The sequence below is a fragment of the Nycticebus coucang genome, chromosome 6 (assembly GCF_027406575.1).
Source record: "Nycticebus coucang isolate mNycCou1 chromosome 6, mNycCou1.pri, whole genome shotgun sequence".
In the NCBI taxonomy this organism is placed as follows: Eukaryota; Metazoa; Chordata; class Mammalia; order Primates; family Lorisidae; genus Nycticebus; species Nycticebus coucang.
Genome location: NC_069785.1, coordinates 20,992,559 through 21,016,390, shown reverse-complemented (window position 1 = coordinate 21,016,390; position 23,832 = coordinate 20,992,559). Strand labels below are relative to the sequence as shown.

Genomic DNA, 23,832 nt, shown 5'->3' with positions numbered 1-23,832 from the left:
GACAGTCTGTGCCTTCAAGAGAAAAACAGAGAGTCGGAGACAAAGGCAAAGCCAGGGAGATGACAGTCCTCAGTTTCCATACCAAGTACTGATGGGGTGGTAGAGACAGAATTCAAAGGGAAGAGGGCAGCTCTGAGCTCTAGAGTGGCCTAGAAGAGGAAAGAGGTTTGATATAGGCCTCGAGAAATGAGTATTATTTGCCCCGAGGGAAGGAGACAGGAATGCCTGGTCTGAAAGGTGGTATGAACAAAGATATGGAGAAGGAAAACACAAGGCAGGTTCAAGAGGGTGTATGCAAAACACTTGAAGTCTAGGGAGGGGAATCACAGAAGACAAGCCAAGTGGTGAAGGTTGAGACTCAATTGTCACAGCTTTCCATGGTCTGTGTGTTCTGAGTGATTAATTATGACTACAGAATCGATCAAGGTTCTTGAGTGGAGATAGTGGGAGTAATGATACTTTATATCTACATGGTGCTATACCATTTTCAAGCTACTTTTAAATCTTTCAAGCTACTTATTCAGCTCTTTGAGCAACTCTGTGAGACAAGGACAGCAAGGGTCCTTTCCATTTGGGAATGGGAAGCTGAGCTTGGACAAGTCATGTTGCTGCCCCAAAGTTACCCAAGTCAGGGAGGGAAACCATATCCTCCCAGTTTACTGACCTTAGTGGAAAGATAACACAGGACAATGAACCTGGCAACAGAGGGCAGGACAGACCAGAATGGGATCAAATGAGAGAGACCAGCAAGGAGCTGCCCACCAAATTGTTCAAACATCGCATTTCCATAGCCTGTGTTAGAGGCACGGCATTTGGAATGAACATGGAGCCAGAACTCAGAGACAAGGTAAAGAGAATTCCCAGGCCTAGATGAGTGGATCTGGGAAGTGAGAAACCGAGGGTCAAAGATGAGTCCAAGGGAAGGGATGTACTCAACAATTCTACTTTTGAAGGCTGACAAAATGGAAAAGTTACCAAAAATAAACAGCAGTCGAAGTTCAAGCCTGAATCACTAGTTGAACACGGGTCTTCCTCACATCCTTTCTTCACCCTCTTCTGGAGAGGCTTGCCGGTCCTTCCATTCATTCTCTTTTCCATTCTAGCCCAGATCACACTCTGGTAAGAAAGAGAAAGATGGACTGTGAACCTCCCAGTGACTGTGATGGCACCAGTGCTGGGCTCAGAGTGGCACCTGGTAAAGGTTAATCAAACAGGGACTGAGCGAGTGAGTGAATGAATGAGTGAGTGAATGAATGAGTGAGTGAGTGAAGGTATAAGTGAATGAATGAGTGAGTGAGTGAATGAGTGAGTGAGTGAAGGTATAAGTGAATGAATGAGTGAGTGAATGAGGGAATGTCCTCACAGTTTTCTTCCCAGATCTCGGGTCAAGTTCATATCATCCTTTCCACAGAATTCTGTAGCGGTTCCCTATTTGTCTATAAAAATGACAGAAATTACGCTCAGTGAAAAATAAAATTCTTTTAAGCACTGCATTTTCATACAAAGAAACTACTTCCCTTTTTCTGCCTATTAAGATGCAGGGTTGTTTTACTTTAATATCCAGGGTTTTCCTTATTCCTTACTCAGCGGAAAAACTGACACAAACAAAAGGAAGACGATGCTGACATTTTGGATTGACAGATGTCAAGGGACACTACCATCTAATTTCCTTGTTGATTAATTTGAAGGTAATTTCCTGGTAACCCAGGCTTCCAAAAATGTACTTTAAGTGGCATGTTGGTAAAAGAAAATTAATTTCTCTGCGTTAAACTTGCCAGCTTTGAATTAATTGCATGAGCATAACAATCAATTAATAAATGTTAAGCAAACAAGGGAAAATCGGTCAATTAAAAATGACAAAATTGATTCCAAGGGTAGATAAACCACAAGCTTGTCATAATGCGCACTTCTACGTTTAGATAGCCTGCCTCTGTACAATCCACCTCCCACTTTTCTACACAGCATTCAAATTGCTGAAGCTTTATTATGATTTCTTATAAATAAATTACTAACTAAGCCCTCCTGGATGCCTTACTGGGATTAAAGAAACCAAACATGAGTAGCAGTCCTCCTGCAGCTACAAAGAGAAGGTCATTGCCTCGGGAAAGTGTGCCACCCGCAGTATTCTGCCCAAGTGCTTTCTAAAGGGGAACCTTTGCAAAGTAGACCAGTATTCTCTAAATATTTGCCAGGACACTCTGCCTATAAGAAGCTCTACAGATCGTCTCCCTTTCTCTTGGTCATAAACTCAGACGTGTGCTGGAGACCAGGCCAACTGCACAGCCGCATGACCTAGGGAGAGCTTTTGCCTCCTTAGAGCATTCAAATTCAACCTTCTTAAACACTGTGACATTCATACTTTCATTTCTGGGAATAGATGTGTTCTGGGATGCACGGGTTCACTCTTTTGCCCTGGATTTTGAAATTTATTCCCACATTTGAAAAGCTAGTTACTTTGGAAATAATGTTTTTAAAAAGTATACAAAGAATCAAATTGGTCTCCTCAAAAATACCTTGTAGGCTACATGGCCTTTATAACTATGGCACGTTAATGTTGTGCAACTGGCCTCCTACACTTGCTGTTAGTCCTGAGTCAGGAGTGTGTTTTATCAGAATATATCTCCAGTGTCTGCTCAGACAGCGTCTTAAAAAAAAAAATCAGAGATTATAACATGCGCATCACTAATTTCTCCATTTTTGCCAAAGGCATTTGTCATGCAACAGATATGCATAAAATTTCTAGAATTATTTCTATTTTAACATATATAAAATCTGTGAATAAGGTTTGGGGAAAAAACATTGAGACTAAAGAAGAACATTTAAACTTCTGAATCTTCACTTGAATGTTGATAATTTCTCAGTCTTAACATAACCAAAACAAAACTCACTCCCAGGACGTTGTGCCATCCACCAGCCCTTACCATCTCCGTAAGCAGCACCATCCTCCTTGCTGGGATTCTGGCCAACAGCCTGGGAATGTCGTTTGATTCCGCTCTTTACCCCACATCCCACATTTAATACATCAGCATGTTTGTCAACTCTGCTTTCGCCGGGAATACAAAATCCACCTACTTAGCCTCATTTCCTCCTGAGCTACTGTCTTCTCCCTCACCTGGACCTCGGTAGGCACCTCCTACCTGGTTTTCCTGCTTTCACTTGGGCCCTCAGACCAACCATTTAAATTAGCCAGAAGCATTTATTAGATTTCATCACTCCCCATTGTCTGTCCTGTTCATTACTGTATTTGCAGAGCCTACAACACAGCCTGACAAATCTCAGGGGTACTACTGGATGAACAAAATCATGTCGTTTGGATAAGTAAGTACACAAGAGGGTTTAGGAACATTTGGATACTTATAAAACATCATCTGACCATGTCGAGACCAGGAGAGAGAAGAAGCTGAGTAATTTGCAAAATCAACTTCTCACCTCATGTTGTGGAAAAGGAGATATTGTAGGTGTGAGTGGAATAAGTTTGCCCAAAGCCTCAAAGTTTATATCTGCTAAACCAAAACAGGATTAAAAAAAATCAAGTGCTGATTCTGGTTCTTTTAAATGGCTGCATACTTACTTGGCAGTCATAGTAGCACAAATTGCTCCAATAATCAAAAGAATCATTACTTGTTTTGCTAAAATCCCAGGGAAATAGCACAAGACATGATATTTCGGCACTAACGAGGTTGTGCCCGAAGAAGTGTGATTTTAATTATGATAGATTTAGAACATTCATTGCACAACTGCAGGAGAACAGCATGCTGTACCCAGTTCCAGGGAAAGTGCATTAATATCCCATGTTTTTGTTTTATTTAGTTTTTGCTGCCTATGTGGAGAATCACCTAAGGTAATGGCTGGGCTGCTAGGGACTACATCAAATAGAACCCTATAAAGAAACTTTATTTTCTCCTCCCATGCTCTGGAAGGAGACAGCACTGCAGAGGAATATTTGTCTTGAGTTGTCTTCCGAGCTTACAAGATTGATTTGCTTGGCTCCTGACAGTTCTGATCCCAACACAACCTTTCTAGCACCTTCCATCCTTCAAAGGTTGAAAGTCACCACTTTGCTACAATGGCTCACTAAGCCTTTACACTGGCAGTTGGAGGAAAGGCGTTTTCACAGAATTTCACTTCATTCAAAAGACTGATGCGGGTTGGGTTTGAAAGCTCCTGGTGGAAGTCTGCGTAGGAGCAGTGCTGCTGATTACTTCATTAGAACTCTGTGGACTTCAAGAGCCATATGCTTTCAAGTTTCTTTAAATGGTATTAGGGAAAAATATCCTCCAGGCATTATTTTTAAGGGGGACTTCAAACGTTCCCCAGGAAAAAAAAAAAAAAAAACTATAGCACGTTTGAACTCCAGGGGGTTGCAGGAGAAATCTTACTTAGCACAACTGTGAAAATGGAGCCATCTTTTCAGTTTCAGGGTAAAGTTGGTCCCAAGCAGGGATAAATTTGAAATGTGGATGGAGAAAGATGCAGAAAATCTCCAAAGCCTTGAATCCTTACCATAAAATAGCAAAGTAGATGACTTGAGGAAGGAAATTTAAAAAAAAAATACAGTTTTCATTCTTATATTCAATGGAATAAGGAAAATTGAACCCTCTCCCCGTGTCTTGCAGAATGCAAAAGTCTACCAATTCTTCCCATTTCATTTCCACACACAAGAGAGACCCTTCTAAAATGATTCCTCATTCCCCTACTTGTGTTACATGTGTCCAAACTTCTATTCGAAAGACCTGGAAAGCAAGGGTACAGGCAGAGGTGAAGCTATTCATTTTGAGTTTCCCTACAGAAAGTCTGCTCCAGAGGTCAAATCAAAGAGACGCTGCTCCAAGTTTAAACTCTCCTTTTCTAAATAGATCCCAACCTGACCTCATTTAACGCATTGATGTCTGGTTTCTTAAGGCATTAGAGTTGCGGTATTACATATCAAAAGGACTCTCGAGAAATTGTCTCGAATTGATCATTCTAATTTCTTATGTATAACTACTCTATATTCACTCAGAGGACAGCTGCATTGTATGCTAAACCATGAAGCATAAAAATTGGTCCCTTTGTATGGAGGTTTGTATTAAATTGAGATGCTCTCTTTTTTCTCCCGTTTGTTCCCACACTTGAGTTCCTGGTGTCAGTTTGTTTTTGGCTTCTCGAGCATATTAAAGATTTTCTAGCGCTTATGATGTTCTTGCCAAGAGCACACTTGCAGCAATCTGCACTAGAACAGTCTTTGTGCCAATGACTTCAAAAAGTATTCTTTAAAATAAAAAGAGGGAGGGGGGACTTCTTTTCGGGGGAACTTTCAGGTTATAGTGTGGTGGTTTCAATTTGAGTTTTAGAGTCAATCTCCCACAAATGATGACTTACAGGCTCTGGAATGTGCATCTTTGTTTGGGGAGTCTTTTTCTAAGCCTGCCTACAAAATGGAAATCCTGATAAAGACATACAAATAGCAGCAAGAATCAGTGGTATGGAGGAAACTGCTGTCACTGCTGACACCACACCCTCGTCTATTTAAACAGCTTTGGAAAGGAAACTGCTAGAAGCTTGTTAAGGAGTTTCCAAATGTGTGACTGTAAATGACTCTCTCTAATCATGGCTGAATAAGCCAAATGCAGCAAATGAGCTGGTGACACGCACCAGAGTCATATGAGTGTTTTGAATTGCTTATGCTGAATGGATAATAACCTATGACAGCGCCAGGGGGTCTTTTGGAGGTTAAAATCCTTAGTTTGATTGAGTCACCTATATGTATAGATATAAACACACTGGGGAACACACAAAAGGGGAAAATGGAAGGGACTATGTGCCCTGAACTGTACTACTGAATAGGAGAAAAAGCACCAGGCAAGAGCGTAGGAGACATCTTTTCTTCCTCAGACTGCTACTAACTGGCTTTATGTTCTTGGGGCCTCAGTCTTCACATCTGTAAAGTGGGGGGATTGGTTGATGTCGTCTCCAAGGCCCTTTGAACTCCAGCCTGTCTGCAGTGTTTCTGGGCTGCTGAGCACGGAGGAGGCTGGGCACTGGCAGGGCTTCCTCCACTCTGTAAAGCGAGACATTTCAAGAGGTATGACATTACTAGAAGTTACTCTCATTAAGGAGTAATGAAATGTGGGATTCCTCCACTCTGTAAAGCGAGACATTTCAAGAGGTATGACATTACTAGAAGTTACTCTCATTAAGGAGTAATGAAATGTGGGATTGAATTAAGTAGCCTTATAAAATATAAACTATAGAATTTGGAGGGAAGCTTAAGAAATATGTAAGAAAATATCCTGTGCTAGTTAAACATGTAACATCCAGGCCTAACAAAGAGTGCAAACCAAGGTAGCAGAGATAGAAAGTTATCGGGGCTTAGCGCTTTGGGGACAGGTCGAGGCTTTGTGTTTAAAGACACTGGATTGAATATATACTATGCTAAGGAAGGGGTCTCAGAGGCAGTGTCATTAGGCCCCCTCACTTTAACAGTGAAGAAACAGATGCAGACAAAGGAGGTCCTGGCCCTCCGACGCGGAACCACACATCGCCAAGCATGCCGGGGAAACTGAGGCACGCCGCCTTCTAGTCTGCACATCTGTAGTTCTGAAGTGCCTGGCTTAAGACAACTATTTGTTTTTCCATTTCCTTAACAGTCCCAGGTACCGACTATTACTTGGAAAGTGATTGTTTTTAGGTTTGATCCTTAAGGAACTTTATGTCTAACTTTAGGGAATAGTGTTATTATTGTTTTTCAAAATATATGACCCACCCTTTTGTTTTAAACAACTGTAATGAGCTAAAATACAATTATTATCATTTGTGCTTTCCCCTTTGATAGTATGGCTGCTTCAAAAAATATATTTCAGCTTAGGGCCCAGCAGTGCTGTCCTTCCCCAGCTACATTGTTTTTCATTCTATATCATCTGAAACTGAGGAAGACAGCATAGTTGGCTTCCATAGCCAAAGTTTTTCCTCTACATGTTTTCCTTTATTATCAAAAAAATGCAACCATTTTTTTCTCCTGTAGCCCTTAGGTTGAATGAAGGGGATGGGGTGCTGCCCTTCCAAGAGGCCACCTTGCTGGGCTCTCTCAGCAGCAGCGCTCTCTGAGGACCCCTGCCTTCCTGCAGAGGGTGGTGGGTCTATGGGGCACTGCTATCTTTGAACATTTGTGCATTGTTGCAGTTTGGAGAGTCTGTATACAAATTCTGCTGGCAAACTCAAGAGAGAGAAGGGTGAAAGAGACTAACTTAGAACAAGACTGGTTGTGCAACGGGAGAGATTTCAAACACACGTGCAACAAAGGTGTTAAGTGAGAATAGGAAGCAGAACGTATTTGATTTGTATTATGTCTTTCCTAAGTAAGAAATGAAAGTGTGTCGACATAGCACAGTACTTCTTGGTGGGGGAGGTGGGGATAGGGAGCCAGTCTTTATTCCTTGCCAAGAAGTGTTGTTCTGAGACGTCTTTTTTTTCCCCCTAACATTGTTTGGGAAATACAACTGCAGTCTGTAATATTGAGGAGACCTGCCGGTCCACGGAAAGACGGTGGCACTAAGCCACCAGGGGCTTCGGGGAGCCAGCAGGGGTGGTACCCCTCCCCCACACTGAGGGCTAGACGTCCGAAAATGTTGCCTTCCACAGAGGTACAATGGTCCTCTGTCCTTCTCTAGGAGACTTTAATAAAGTAACTGAATCAAACGAAATTTGATCAGATGTGCATAGTTCAGCCTTCTCGCTTTGCCCCTTAACAATTTAGCAAGGTGTTTCTACCCATGGTTCTGTGTTATTAAATGATATTTGAAGTGTTCCACTCTCTGAGAAAATGTGGTTTATATTCTTGGCATACATTTCCATAATCTCATTAAGGTGATCTCTCCAGCTTAAACTATCCCAATTAAAAAAAAAATCTTGTCTTTGGCAGAAGAAAGACTTATTTCCTCCAAAGGGAATAGAAAGCAAATATGGGGTCCAGGCACATTTTGAGAAGTGAAAGCTATCATTGTAGCTATTTTTTTTTATGCTGTGTATTTGAAGTTTGTTAAAAGAGATAGATGGGAAATCCTTGTTGTGTTTGGAGGGTACAGTTCTGTGAGAAGTGAATGCCCTGGCAAATGTATTTTAAATGTGGGGGTTTTTTAAATAATTTTTTATTTGTTGCCTTAGAAAATGCATTTGTGTTACAAAAAAAAAAAAAAAAAACAAGGGTGATAAATTACCAGCAATCTCTCAGCTCCCCACTGGAGCCGTCAAATTAAGGGTTAACCTCTCAGGATCCCCCTGAATTAATCAGGAGCTAAGCCAGGGGCAAGCTGTGCAAGGGGGAGGGGATTGGCAAAGCTCAACCTCCCCTGAGAGGCTTACAGCAAAACAGTACAGCCCACTGTGTTGTGGCCGCCGAGAGAAAACGCAGACCTTTTCACAAATAAAGGAGCGTGCACAGGAAACATGCCCTGATTTCTCATCAGCCAAGGCTTCCCGATGATCACACCCTAGTCCTCCATTTGCAAAGAACTGAAAGGCAATGGGTTATGTTCTAGAGGATTATTTTTTTCCAGTACAGATTTAATCATAAATATGTGTTCATCTTTAGGAGGTATCTGTGATGTGCACCAGGGTCATCTTCATTACGATGTCTAGGTCCATTCAGCTCTCCAGATACAGAGGACGCTTCACCTGAAGGACGGGGTGGCCTGCCAGCCAATGTCCTCCAAGGCACCTGGAATGCTTGGTGGGAGGCAGGCCTCCTCTAGATTTTTGAGATTCTGGAGGTTGGGGGATGGGGTGGGACTGAGGAATCTCCATTATTAATAAGCTCTCTAGTGATTCTTTTACGCATTCAAATTTAAGAATCACTACTCGTAGAGATTTTGTGTTTCAAGAAATCCCTGCTATCAGCATTAGGTGTCTTAGGCTTTCTGTTCAAAGCAAAGAACAAGACAGTTTTTCCCCTCATGCACCAGGCCCAGTTGGTCATTTTAGTTATTTGTTTACTGAACACATTGAGTTGACTTCTCTATAAGAACAGGAATGCCCACGTTCACATAGTATACTTGTGCCCAAGCCTGTTTTCCTTCAAGACCTACTAAGGTCTATCTCAGTGAGGGCAGAGAAATTAGCCCCTGACTTCTTTCCTTTCCCTCTGCCTTTCAAAATCTGGAATGTCCTCATGTGTGACTAGACCTGCCCGCTTCCTGCACCAGCCTTCCCTGAGTCTCCTCAGGAATCCGAGCCAGCATCGGACGGTGTGCTCCAGGTCCATCACCCCTCCTGCCCGCCTCGTTTCCACTCGAAACTAATGGAAGATTGTGGAGTCTGTGATAATTGACATTTTCTATGTCATCGTCACCCTTTTATTCTGCTAGGTCTCTTCTTTCTGACCTCCGGCCAACATGCTCCTAGCCAGCCTCCCTCCTCTTTTCTGCCCTTAAGTTGAGCCAGCCTGGAACCCTGACGCCCTCTCTACCGCTTGCTGGTCTTCTGTCCTTACATCTGAATCCTACTCCCCTACTCCCTGTCCAATTGTTTAAGACCACTAATCTTAGGGAAATTCTTTGGGACAAACTCCCAGAAAGATTCCCGCCACCTACCTCCTTCCTGAGCTAATGGCCACCTCCGTGCCTAGCTGATGACAGGACCACCTCTCCTGCTCCTCTCCTTGGCCCTGGAAGAGGTCTCCCTGTCACCCACTCCCTTCCAATAGCTCATTGCCCCGAGCCGCTCCTACCCTCAGTCTCACTTTCGCACGTAGGCGTGTATTAAACTGACAACTCTCTTGCTCTTCCCACTTGTTCCCACATTTGAGCTCCTGGTGTCAGCTTGTCCTTGGCTCCTGGAGCATATTTTAGGTTTTTTTAGTGCTTATGAGTTCTTTCCCAGAGCACGCTTGGCAGCAGTATGCACTAGAACAGTCTTCGTCAGCTGTTCTAGTTCAGTTGAGAAGTCAGCTTTTCCCTGTTTGGCCTTTCTCATCCCCAATTCCTAAAGTCCCATTGTGACTTAGGACCAAGCCTATGGTTTTAGTTCTAAAAAGCCTATGATTTTTAGAACCAAAATCTGAGCTCCAGGAAGGGAAGGGACATGTCATTGTACCGTTCTCCTGCCTCCCAGAGAACCAAAGTCTCCTCCTCCCCGTGTGAGCCTCTTCACAGCACTGGCCTCTGTGCACAAGCACCTGGTTCCAGCCAAGGTTTGTTCATTTGTTTTCTCAGGCCTCATGCAAAGACCTAGATGGCCAGAGTCAGACAAAAGGCCTGTAAGAGCAGATTCTCCAACCCATGACTATGGTCTCAGTCTCAAAAAACCCACTCCTATAAATTTACATGAAGTAATTTACACAAAGTTGGTATTCTGGCTCTGGTTGAGATTAAGTTGTTATGCTGTAGGCTACGTGTTTAGGTTCAGAAGGCCTGGCTAAGCCCTTATCTTTCAATGGGTTTCCAGACACCTCAAAGCCCCCATCACTTAAAAATAATTAGCTGACTCTCCCACCTGAGCTGGTGATTTGATGATCTGTATGCTAAACCAGACTTCTACAGAGGGAAAGAGAAACAAAGAAAGAAAGAAAAAAAAGAAAAGAAAAGGAACCAGAGTCCCAGAAGGAAGCTTAATTTTTTTTTTTTTTTCTTTTGGCCGGGACTGGGTTTGAACCCGCCACCTCTGGCATATGGGACCGGTGCCCTACTCCTTGAGCCACAGGCACCACCCGGAAGCTTAATTTTTAAGGTAAATTTGGGTTCCCTTAAAGGACAAGTGATAAATCTCTGAAGATGCTCCCAACCCAGGGAGTCTGTAGTTTTTTCATGCCCACAGCCATTTTGCACCCCAGTTGCCTATCCCTATTCTGTCTGAACTTTACATTCTGTGTGGAAAATTATATGCATCATACCTGGCACTTCCTTTTGATAAAGAAAATGTTTACTATTACTAGAACTGAGATTTAGTCCTATAAGGAAGGAGAAGAGCTTCCAGATGTATTTTGCCATCACGGACTCTGTTTCCCTAAGCATTGATGGGGGGAAATTTTCTCACGGTCACTGTGATGGGCTTGTTTATAATGAGGAGATATTAGTGGAGCACATCTAAGGGTAACAGACCACTGAAGGGAGCTTTGGCAGGAAGAGAAATACACTTGTGTCTAGGCAGTGTGGCTTGCTACCATCCCACACTCGTCCTCAACTCTGCGGACGCACAGCATCACCCACAGCTGCTCCTCGTATCAGAGAAGAAAAATACAAGTCGCAGTTTCTTTACCATGTGACAATCAAATAGCACTAATCTGGACATTTTATCAAAGATGAGGGGATTTCAACTCAGAAACCTTATGCATTCTGCTCCAATGGTCCTGGCATTCGGGCAGTGCTGCGTAAGGAGTTTAGAAAAATATCAGCTTTAGCATTTTTATACAGCTCTTTATGATAAAACAAGAACAATGACAGAGACGTGAAGCTAGAGCTCATATATAAAATTGAGCTTGGGGGCAAAGAATCTTTTAGTTCAGAAAGCTCTTTTGAAGAATGTCTATAGATTAAAGACCAGACTAAGATGAACCTTTAGAACACAGAGGCAGTTTTTAGCTGGCATTGGTCAAAAGCAAAGCATTTTCCAACTCAGATATGACCCATGAGGTCCCTGTTAATTAATTCTTAAAGTAAACTGCATTTAGCAATTTGTAGCTGTTTTCTGAAACTCCTGCACCACTGTGAGGTCGCCAACGGGGTGGAGGGGTAACCCGACAGCAGGAGAAAGGCCATTCGACTAAGAATTTGGTTGTAGAATTCTATAGAGCTGAGCAAGAGCTCTAGGGTTTTTCTCACCGTTTTGTTTCTGTGGAAATTCTGCCCTGGCCAAGCTGGGTGACTTGCCAGAATCACCAGCATCAGGGCTGGTTTATCAGATGTTCTCTTTTCCAATGCCATGTTGTTCCCACTCCGCCATATTCCTTTCATTTGAAAGCAACTATGTTATTTGCACAGCTCTGTGGCTCTTGACAGAGTATGAGAATCTAGGTGTGTGTCTTTGTATTCACAGCCGTTTCCCATCCATCTGCTGATCCACAGGAGGAAGCCCCACACCCTCCCTGGGATGGGCAGGGTGTAGCAAGCTTGGCAACTGTGTCAGAATGGAGCTGTGGATGGAAAAGGGGGGTATTTATGAGCTTTCAGAATTTTTTGCTTTTTAACAAAAATAATTGTTACAGAAGAAGAGAACCTCAATTTAGAGAAAACCAAAACATTCATTGCCTTAGGCTTCAGGTATCCAAGGGAAGGAAAATGCCTTCCGTATTCTTATCTGTGTTTTCTCCACTGGTAATCCTACTGACTGTCTTGGTTTTGTCACCTCTGGGATCGGGAGAGAATTCCAGAACTGTATCTTCAACTGTCATCGTTTAAGTCCTCATCTCCATCTCCTACCATCTCCTGGACACCTTCTCCAGGATCTTCCCAGACTGTGCAAGTACACACCATTCACAAGACGTCATCTCTGACCCCACAGCAGTTCCTGCAGTCCCATTTATCAGTTAGTCTGTTGTGAGACAGGCTCAAAAATTCTGGTGCTCTCCCCGCCTCAGGTCCCACTGCCAAGCTCTATGAAATGGACCTACCATCTTGGTTCCGTCTGTCTCTTCTCCTGCTATACCAATTCAAATGCTCCTGGAGCCCTGGGCACTCCCAATAGGTTCCCTTTTATGATCTTTTGTTCTAGCTCTTATATCTGGAAACCTTTTCACCATTCTGTGATCATATCTTATATCAACAGTTTATGTATATGCAACATTAATGTAACTTCCTTGATGTATTTGGCTGAAAGTACTTTCTTCCTACCTTGAACTCCTAAAGATCTTATTCCAACCTTTCTTATAGAACATACTTGCTACCATCATGCATATTCCTAGGCACTTCATGTACATTTTCACTTAATCCTCTGGGCATCCCTATGAGACCTGGGAAACTCCTAAAATGTTTGCAAACATTGCTGCCAGTGCCTCACCACCTGAGATCCAGGTTTAACTGCTCTCAGGCACAGCCAGGACGTGGGAACTTTTAAAGACTCCCTGGGTGATTCCAATGCATAGCCAATGTTGAGAACCACTGGTATAACTCCAAACCCACTTGCCAGATAGTCTCAAGCAGCTAGTATGACCTCTGAAGCTTTAAACCCAAACAAATGCTGGGCCCCAGCCTAATCCTACCAGAATAGAATATCTCACACATACCCTGTTTCCCCGAAAATAAGACATCCTCCGAAAATAAGACCTACTTACAGGAAAGATAAGACGTCCCCTGAAAATAAGACCTAGCACATCTTTGGGAGCACACCTTAAAATAAGAGACTGTCTTATTTGGGGGGAAACAGGGTAATATATCTTAGAAACTAAAGAATCAAGAATGCCTTTTGTCGAGTTATTCAGACAACCTTTGCAGAGGACTTATTTTCTTTGTAGTAGGTTTTTAAACTCCTATATGATAGGTCTGAAAACTAAGCAAGTCATTTCAATTATCTGAGCATCATAGTTGCATGGCTATTATGTGCCAGAGCAAAGATTTGAACCCAATCCTCTTGACAATACTCTTTCCTTTGCATCTTGAGCCTTAACAGCAACTGCAGAATGAAAATCCAGCTATCCATGTGTTTGGATGCATGCTATCCAGACATGTTTCTAGACTTTGAACATAACCTGTCAAGTGGGGGAATAAAAGCTCATTGACATCATGATATGAATTTGTAAAAATACATTAGTTTAAACCTAAAAATTAATTGTAGGATCTAAGAGGTGTCTCTTTCCTCTCTTCAATTCCACCCTCCCTCAAACCTAGACATACATACAGACAAAACACACCCCCTGATTGTTCTTTGACATTTCTTGACAACTGTTTAGTTGCTACATTGGTAATTTTCTTAGCGCCTTTTCTTTTTAGTTTGTGCTATTTGTCAAAGACTTTCAAATAACCTGAGCTTCTGGTTATGAATGAAATCTTTTTAAAGATTCAGATACAGGTTACTTAAGTAATAAATCAGCATTTGGCACATACGGCTAATGTTTCATTCAATCACTATGCACAGAATATTTGCATACAGGCATATCAAAGTTGATATGACACTTAAACAAGACCTAAAAACATGGCAGCCAGGCCCCATTTGCCATTTCTAGGTTAAGTGACACAGGATAGAGAATGAACTTTCTGGAGCCTCTTTCCTCACCTAAACAAAAAATGAAAGGGAGAGGGGGCTAACACAGACCTTCTCAAGTTTTCTTCCAAATAGAAAATGTTACGATCCTTTAAAATAATGTCTTTTATTAGACTGTTGGTCAACACCAAAGTAATATTTGGTTCGTCTGCTTATTGGTTGCTAGTTTTAAAGGCAAACAGAGGCATTATAATAAAATGTGTAGAGTTCTTTACAGTTGATAAAGTACTCTCCTCTATTACCTCCTTTGATTTTCAGAACATAACTGAAGAATTGTCACTATTATCCCCATTTCACAGAAAATGAAATTGAGATGCAGAGAGGCTGAGTGACTCGCTCAGGGTGACAGAATCAGAGAGCAAGTATAGACCTTACTGGACTCAAGTTTGAGACACACACACACACACACACACACACACACACCCAACACCAGGACAATGAGCACAGGCAAAGCCGGGGATCAGAGGCAGGGTGGATCTGCCATGCCACCCCACTTCCCCGCCCTGAGCCTGTCTGCCTTCCCAAAATGTTTTCCAGTCCAGACGCCTTTAAATTGCTTTGGAACAGAATACCAAGTGGGGATTTATTTAGCATATCATTTCTGGATGTGTGTTTTCCTGAGCATTTATAGATCTGTGTTTTTCCAAGAAGCTGAGTGTTCCTGATAAAACAAGGCAGCTAATGGTAAACGAGCATCTATGTAAGCCTCGCTGGGAGGAGGACCAGGGACTGTTAACACCCCTCCTGTGAAGTTAATCCCATTTCTTTTAGCTATTTCTTTATTAGTTAATGAGGTCTTGCAAAAATGTGTGTCTGTGATGGTGTTCTAGCATCCTTGCCTCTAGGAACATTTTCAAATATTCATAAAGTAGCTCATCTGACCAGAGCTTAAAGCAAAGGTGCATTAAGTATGAATTTAGTCAACTTCAGATGTGGGTGGTCGAAAAGCTGCTGCTGGAATAACCTCAATAATCCTCCGAGTTGCTGTTTCCAGATCCGCAGCTCTGGGCGCAGATGTGAAGGGGCACGGGGAAGAGGTGTTATTTAGAACAGCTAGGACTCTGAAGAGCAGCCCTGCCAGCTTTGATCCCGCATCCTGACTGACAGTGGTGTGGCTCGCTCCTGGAAAACTGAATGACTTCAGAGAAACAAACCCAAATGGGAAAAAAAATCGCCATTTGTGCCCCTGGGAAGGAGAGCAGACACTAGATCATATTGTTCCTGGGAGGCGCGAGACCTACTTCCCACGTCGGTTCCTTATGGCAAAGGGGGGAAAGTAGACTCTCAAAAGATAGTTTGGCACTCAATGATGCATTTGGAAAGGGAAAGCAAATGTGGAGACTCCAGTTAGCTACTAAACTGAGCTGCACGGCACGCTGAATCACAGTAATTACCTCTGTGACCTGGTTTGGGGAGATTCCCTACATTGTGGCAGGGTCCTCAGAACACAGCTAGCGTGTACCTACACACAGAGAGACACCCCTTACTCCCTCATTCCAAAGCATAGCTATACAAATCCTTCAACTGTTCAACCTTTTGTTTCCCTAAACCATGATTTCAAGAAGTCGACACCAGGGCTCTTCTTCTCTGAGCAGTTTATATGCAAAGGTTTGTTCGGTTCTGAGTGGCCTGGTCTGTATATGATAGACTTTGGCTAAGAAATTAAAAATTACAGCCCAGTGTTGTCCCTCCTATTTCTGGGCAAGGAACCTCCAGTCTGCCACCCAGATGGTGCAAGTCTGCCTGAGCCTACTTTATACAAGCTTGAGGTGCAAATCGCAGACCAGAGTCCTCTGACCGTCACCCCTGTAGGGTACCTACTCCTCCTTCAGCACCACTGGACGTGAAGTATCTATCCTCCAAAGAACCCATTCATGGCATTGTGCTGAGTCTGTTCTTCATTTGAGTCTTTAACCATTTGCGATATCGACCCTCACATGAAGGGACACCCTGAGCCACACTTCTGAAAGGAGATGGCCATGTAGTCCCACTCGAGTTCCCACTCGGAGAGAGACAGACATCGTCCATTAACAAGACCTAGTAATGAAAACATTTCCTTTGCAGCTCAGGGCTCAGCTTTGTAGCCATTTTATCAGGTTAGGAATTTATTTCTCCTAAGTGTGGGGAAAAAGAGTCCTTAAACAGTAATAGTGACAGCGCCATCCTAGCAATAGCAACAGCACCCTGCACTGAGAAATGCTCAGGGTGTAATAAGATTTCTTTCCTGTCTCTCCCCACGAGGAGGTGGCGGGTGTGCTGAAAGCCATTATGAACTCAGAGGACACAAGCTCAGGGTGGTTGCTCCCAATGTCATTTTGCATTTCTTAGAAGAAATCCCGTTATATCCAGAATGTACATGTGACTGGTGTCCTGGACTTAATGTTCTTTTACAGGTGATTCACATCACAGGCCGGCTACGCCTGAGAGTTTCGCTGTCCCATGGGAGGACCGTCCCCAGCCAAATCATGGGTCTCGTGGTTGTGGCTCATGCCTTGCCTCCCCCAACGATCAATGAAGTCAGAATCGACTGCCATATGTTCGTCACTCGAGTAAATATGGACCTCAATATCATTTACTGTGAAAATAGGTACTTGGTTTTTGTTTTCATTTGCCCTGTTGCACTAGCACACTGGTGAGGGTTTGTGTCCCCAGCAGTCTGGAAGCTCTTTAGAAATCCCAGTCTTGCTTTCAAAGGCTGCCCGGACTGACACCTAGCTTGCTCTGTTTGTATTTAAAATTTACATTGCTGCCCTGATTGATAGTAAGGACAACAATTAAATGAATGGGGATACTCTGACATCCATAAGCTATAAAGAAAGTCCATTTTGGCTGAGAACCCAAGGAGAGAGCAGAGCTGAGATGTTATTGGCAAAATGATGCAGCAAAATATAGCCTCTGATGCCTCGGGGGGACCCACTTCCGACCCATTCGAGGGCCCAGCCGCGTGATGGTCAGTGTTCACGTAGACACTAGTGTGGTGAGAACAAATGAGAACCTGAGGCCCCTAGAGGAAAGGGAAAAAAGAAATCTGCGACGCTATTCAATAAAACTTTGTCATCCTGAGGATTTCACTTTGGGAAATTAAGAAAAAGATGACTCATCATATGAATGAGCTGGCAGTTCTTCCTCAAGTCTGAGCTTTTATAAAAGGACTTTTTGGCCTCTGGTTGAAAAGTTCACTTTTTCCATTAAGCACAAAACAAGGGATAAAGAAATGGGACAGTGCCCCTTTAGACCTTTCACCTAGAGTCACCAGCCCATCATGAGACTGATTTGAAGAGGGAACGATGGAGGACAAGGGGAGCCGTGGAGACGAGAGGAACTGCCCACGCAGTAGCATGGGAAGGATGCCACAGCCAGACAGCCCATCCCTGGGACCACAGCAGAATTCCTGGGTCGGTTCAGGCAGGATGCTTTATGTCACTGTTGTCATCAGGCTTGATGGCACTATATGTTCACTGAACCCTGGGAGCGCCATACGATGAGAGATGAACGCAGCCTGGGTACCCCACCTCTGCAGAGCCCAGCCAGGAGGAGGACAGCAGCCTGTACGTCCAGCCCACCGGGGTGTGCTGAAGATGTGAGGTCGAATTACAAACCTCCCACTGTCTCTAACCAGTATCTGATTCAGAGGAAAGCATTCACCAGTGGGAAAAGATACCCACACCTGAGCTTAGAGTATTCAATAGGCTAGACGAGATCATTAACTGTCACTGTCATTTGATTAATAACTCTAAATCTGCTTTTTAAGTTTTGTTGGCATTCATTAAAATTTTTACCATGGGCTGTATACATGGGTCTTCTGGAAGGTCTGCAGAACATTAGGAAGGCCAAGGTAGTCAGAATGATGAGCTAGAACCAACAAGTAGCCCTAAACACTGCTGGCATTTCAGGAACACTCACTGACACTAGGCCACGTGCAAAGCTCACCATCTGTGCCACATTCTGTACTGCCACTGTGTCCCTCAGGCAAATTCAGCTGAGAGGAAAGTTGAATGACTTGTCTTCAACCAACATTCAGACCCAGGTCTACCAGATTCAAAAGCCCAACATGCACTTGGCTTCATCCTGTGGGGTCTCCCTGAAGTCTCTTGTTTTCCCTCAGAAGTCAGGCTAAATGCCACGCTGTGGGTCAGAGGGACCTCCAAGAGGGACTTTTCATACATACGTACACATCCATGAAAGAGCACAGGTACGGCCCACGACACTGCTTATTCTCTGAGTGGAAATGCAGAATGCTGGAGAAGGGGACCCAGCAAAGGGAGGCTGACTCAAAGTCAGAGGAGGACAGTGGCTTTGCTTCTTTGAAAACATACGTCAGCTCACTTGACTTAGAATTTCTACCTTCATCACTCAGAAGAATGGGGCTCATCCTATTTACCAACTTCCAGTGATTGTCCTATCCCAAAACATCACTTCATTTTCATTCCTGTGATCAACTCATTAATTCTTTTGACAAGCTCCATGGACCTGAGTGCTTCCTGGTGCCACTCTCGTAATTGAGATCATTTTCTGTGACCTGCTTTTAGTGTTTTTCTTGCTATTAAAAAAAAAAAAAGGCTTTCCACAACCCCCATTAGCCAATACAATGTACGATTTCCCACCTGAAGATGATTGTAATTATGAAAAAGACCTGTATTAGAGGTAATTGCCTATTTGATCTGAGGAAAAAACATACTGTGTACCAGGCGCTATGCTACATTAGTTTCATTCCGCTCACGAATCGCCTCACTCACCTCTTAGGTTCTTGTACAGATGAGGAAACTGAGGCTCAGAGTAAAAGATGCCACCAGGATTCTGATTCTGATATAAGTCACCTCACTGGTCTGGCGCTTTCTACACATTAAGAGACCCTCAAACACAAGACGTGGTCTTGTTCACCACAGGAACAGGCTCCGTACAGAGAAGGACTTCAATCATTTTGGAGGATTCAATTCAAATAAAGAATAAACTAAAGAAATGCCTTCCCCAAAGAATGGATTGGCTTTTTCCAGGGGTTTATTATTTAATTAGGGAATTGTTAACTAGAAACTGAAGCTTCTCCTCACTCTGTGTTCCCTAGGATGGCCTCGGGCAAAGCCCACATCTGATGCTTGCAGAGGAGCTGGCAAATTTCAAAAACACCAATGAGGGTCTTTTAATGACATCCTTGTTCCCTCATTTGCAGAAAGGAAGCAGAAACTATGCTTGGAAAATGGCTAATGATACTAGAAAAACACCAATGAATCTGTTTTGTTCTAGAAAACCACGGAATCCCTAGAAAACCCTCCTTTTTATTTCTCCAGTTCATCTTATCTTACCAAGAATTCTACCCTGTTTCCCTGAAAATCAGACATCCTCCGAAAATAAGACCTACTTAAGGAAATATAAGACGTCCCCTGAAAATAAGACCTAGCGCATCTTTGGGAGCACACCTTATCGGGGAAACAGGGTAGTTTGGCCCAAAAGTATTAGTTAAATTGCTGCACATTGAGAAATTCACCCCGAGTAGTATATTTTAATTCCTTTCGTGTTATATTTTGTTTTTCTTTCTCATTTTCCTGCTTGCGTTAGAGGCGAAGCCTTCACTCTCTAACAGTGATCTCATCTGTTCCTTACGTGTGTCATTTCTAAAGGTTCACTTCATATTTGAATAGACTGTACATCATAAATTAAAAAAGAAAAAATACACAGGCCCAGTAAAGAAGATGGACCTTCCATTTTGGACTGACCACAGGGAAACTGCACTTGGTAATACAGGGGTAATAAGCATTTTGACAAGCTTATATAAACCAGGCAGATTCCCCAACATGTTTTCCAATTTGGTTCTGTTTTTCTGTGCCCCGCCTGAGGACATCGACATCTGTACAATCAATGACAGAGGCTCACACGCACACAAACTGTCGGGCACAAGTCTGGAAGAGCTGCTGAAACGGTTTAAAAGTTTCTGTGTGGAATCCACCACAAAGTGCCAGTTAAAAGGGCCAAGAGTGAAAGCTGAGCTCCCAAATGACTAAGACTAAAAAAGGATAATACCCCCAGGCATCTGTATGTCTCAGCATTTAAATTATATCCCTTGAAATGCCAATTTGGACTTTGTGCCAAGAAGCAGTTGAAGCCCTTTTTCATGGAAATACCCAATAGAAGACCAATCTGTTTAAATGAAAGGTGTCTCTAATCATTTGGTATAAACATAACATGTTTTTATTTTATTATGTAACCTTGAATTATCTTGGTTGTAATGAGGATCTTGCATTGTTACTGATTCTCAATAATTTCGTGGAATTATGCTGTCTACATGTGCATTCTAATGGCAAAGAAAAAGAAAAACCTACCTAATTATTGAAACACAGATGCTCTATCTAGCGCATTTTTTACTTCAGAGAAAGACTGTTACATGTTTAAAAAATAATCTTATCTATAAAGGGTTTTCCCTCAAAGTGCCCATGTCTCCGCCAGTACCATGGTCTAATGAAAACGCGACAGTGGGCCTGTGTCTGTGTTATTTGACAGTTTCTCTATTTTCATCCCCTCTGAATTCCAGCCTGTGTTCTTCCCTTTGTAGGATTAGTGATTATATGGATCTGACCCCCGTGGACATCGTGGGGAAGAGATGCTACCACTTCATCCACGCCGAGGACGTGGAGGGCATCAGGCACAGCCACTTAGACTGTAAGTACCTCCTGTCGGGGAGGGGGCAGCGGGGCTGGGGTCACCTCTGTCTGGTTTCAGCGCCGATCCTTCCCTTCATCTCGCCTGTGTGTGTTTGAGAGGACTGTCAGTGTGTGGTGAGAAAAGGTGGGACAGAAATCATCTCAGTGTGCGTTCGAATCAGATGGAGTGCTGGACCTCAGGCCGAGAGAGATTGCTGGATCTCCAGGTGCGTCCAGAATTCCATGGTCTTTTGTACTCTCTCCCCCAGGAAGCAGTGGGGGAACTTTTGTCTTAAGTGCTTTCTGGGCCCCTTTGTTTTCTATCCAGCAGCTTCCACTCTGAAATTTGTGGTCTCAGTTACAAAATGTACCTGGAAGAAGATAAATTCAAATAGGCCAAGGCCAAGTAAAAACACCTACTGGACTAGCCACAAAACTAGGGGTAGGGGGAGGCCCAGGGTGATGGGGAAGAGGATGTCAGGTGGACACAGAAGCTCTCATGGGCAGTGTCTTTTCACTGTATTTCTGAAAAGAGGGTTATTTTAAGGAAGGAAGTACCTCCAACCCCTAACCTCTAGGAGAGAGAAACTGATCCCAGCTGCTGACCCAGGCTGAACTCCAGAGGACCTTCCACAGCACATAAACAAAGCTGGACCAGCAGTGTTCTGGACGGGCCCGAGTACCAGCTCACACACCAGCATCATCGTGCAGTGGCCCCTGTCCCTCTCCCGTGGCCACGTACACTGTGCAGGGAAGGGGTCTGTCAGGAGCACTGAGCCCTGCAGGAGGGAGGCGTCCTCTTCCCAGAGCTGCTTTTTTGTGACCAAGTGGTAGACTCTGCAAAGATGAGGGCCCTAGCAGCCTGGAAGGTCTAAGCTCAGTTCTGACCCCTGATTTTAAATACAGCCACGTACTAGGTAACATTTTGATCCACAATGGACCACAAATACAATGGTGGTCCCAAAAGATTATAAGATCATATTCTTACTATCCCTTCTGTGTACTGAGCTGTGTTTAGATAGACACATACATTGTGTTACAGTCGCCCACAGTATACAGGACAGTAACATGGTCTGCAGCCTGGAGCAATGGGCTGTGCGTAGCCCCGGCGTGTGGGAAGCTACACCACCTAGGGTTGTGTAAGTGCGCTCCATGCTGTGAGTTCACACAGTGACGAAATCGCCTGATGACGACACATTTCGCAGAATGTATTATATCTCTGCCACAAAGCAACGCATAGCCGTACCGTGCAAGGTGCCACACATGAGTTAATATAGCTTGACACTGAAGCTTTTACGTAGGAAGCAACAGCCAGGTGGCCTTTGGATCTACCTCCTCTCCCGCTTCTTGTCATGGTGGAGGAGAGCTAATTCAGGTCTTTCCTGCCCTTTGCAATTGCTTCCTCATTTCAAACTGAGACCTTCAAAAGCATAATGGAGACAGTGAGCTAGCCAAAGGCTCAAAGTTTGAGTGTCTTGTACGGTGTTTCAGTCCTGCATTAGCCACAGTGACGCGGAACCAAGTTCAGTGTGGAATTCAGTATATACACCATGTATACCACTGTATACCAAGAGCCTGCCTGGGAGGCCACTCTCCAGTATCTTCCACTCCCAGCGCTGAGCCCATGTCACGATACTGCTCACCAGGGATTTGGGGAGCACACTTGTTGCTAAGAATGAATGAGTGTCATGGATTGCAGAAGCAGATGGCTCTTCAATTAATTGGGGGGAAAATAAATGATGTTGTTTCCAGAAAAGAAACATCAGGTTGCTGGGAACTGTTGCTGGGAACTCAGAGATAATGGAGAAAAATCAGGGTCTTTGGAGGAAGCTGTAGATATATTTTTGGAACAATATAGGTCAGAGATCCAGACTTTTAAAATGAATTTATTGTTTTTAGGACATTTTCATAGACCACGTGAGCAGGGAGAGGGTGGCGCCTTCTCATTTTGGAATCTTAATGAAGGTCTAAATTCAGAAATCTGAGGCTGACCAAAAAATACTTTGTCATCCTCAGTTATTATTTGGAAAACATCATGCTGTCTCGCTGGGATTTGATTTACAGCTTGAAGAAACACAATTCCTCCGGAACAGTAAGCGAGGGCAGTTCATTCCTCCCCATAAAGCAAAGGTCTCCAACAAATACATTTCCGATCTACTTTTATCTTATTTTCAGTAGCCAGAAAAATTTGAGAGTGCTGAAAATACACCACTCTGCCACTCACTATTGTGCTAGTCTCCTCATTTTTCTGGTAGTTCACCAACTAATAAACAGAGAAGGTATGCTTTTAAGTTCTGGAATATTTTTCATTCCCTGATATTGACATACCGGCTATTGCTTTATGATTTAGCCCCCTAACAATGACTGAGTCCACTCTTTTAACTCATACACACGACTTGTAATTTTGAGTTCTTTTAATAACCTTCATCACATGAAAAACAAATAGAATGAGCTGATAATTCTGCACAGTAAAATACACTTCACATATTTAGCTATCACGCTGTGGAATAACTCTGCAGTGTCGAGTAGCACACAATTAGTCAAACTGTAGGGGGAGGAAAAAGAGTGTTTTGATCCTGAAGAAGTTTGATCCTAATCAGATTGAAATTTCAGCGTTCTTGTAGTGCTTAATATCTTCAATCACACACACACACACACACACACACACAAAATCAAACTGATTCCAATGTCAGGTTTTGCATTCTGTGACTGAAATAAAATGCTAAAATATACAAATGCATCTCACTTTGTACAATAAACATTAACATCATTATAAAGTAAGATTGAGTCTAAAATTGTGTGATGGAATGTCTGATGTTTACCTAATTCTGAAACCAAAGCCAGCCCGGTAACAAAATGACAGAGCATGTAATAGGTCTTGGTTGTGTAAACACTGGAAGAAAAGGCAAAAAGCCAGCACAGCATCTTGCCCGTCCAAAGCCCTAGGCTATTACTGAGGGATTCCTCAACTGTGGCTTCTAGGCAGGAGAAGGTCATGGTGACATAGAATCAAGTTCAAGAATAAGATAGAATT

General features: G+C 43.2%; 1 protein-coding gene across 9 annotated transcripts in view; it reads left to right on the top strand.

Moving 5' to 3' along the window:
• The window catches only part of NPAS3 (neuronal PAS domain protein 3), a 907,184-nt gene that overhangs the window by 861,262 nt on the left and 22,090 nt on the right, over positions 1–23,832 (top strand). For all 9 annotated transcript variants that reach the window (XM_053594995.1, XM_053594994.1, XM_053594992.1 and 6 more), the window contains 2 exons: positions 16,560–16,753; positions 20,711–20,817. In XM_053594995.1, the coding sequence (XP_053450970.1) occupies positions 16,560–16,753; positions 20,711–20,817 (301 nt within the window). The remainder of the gene's footprint in view (positions 1–16,559; positions 16,754–20,710; positions 20,818–23,832) is intronic.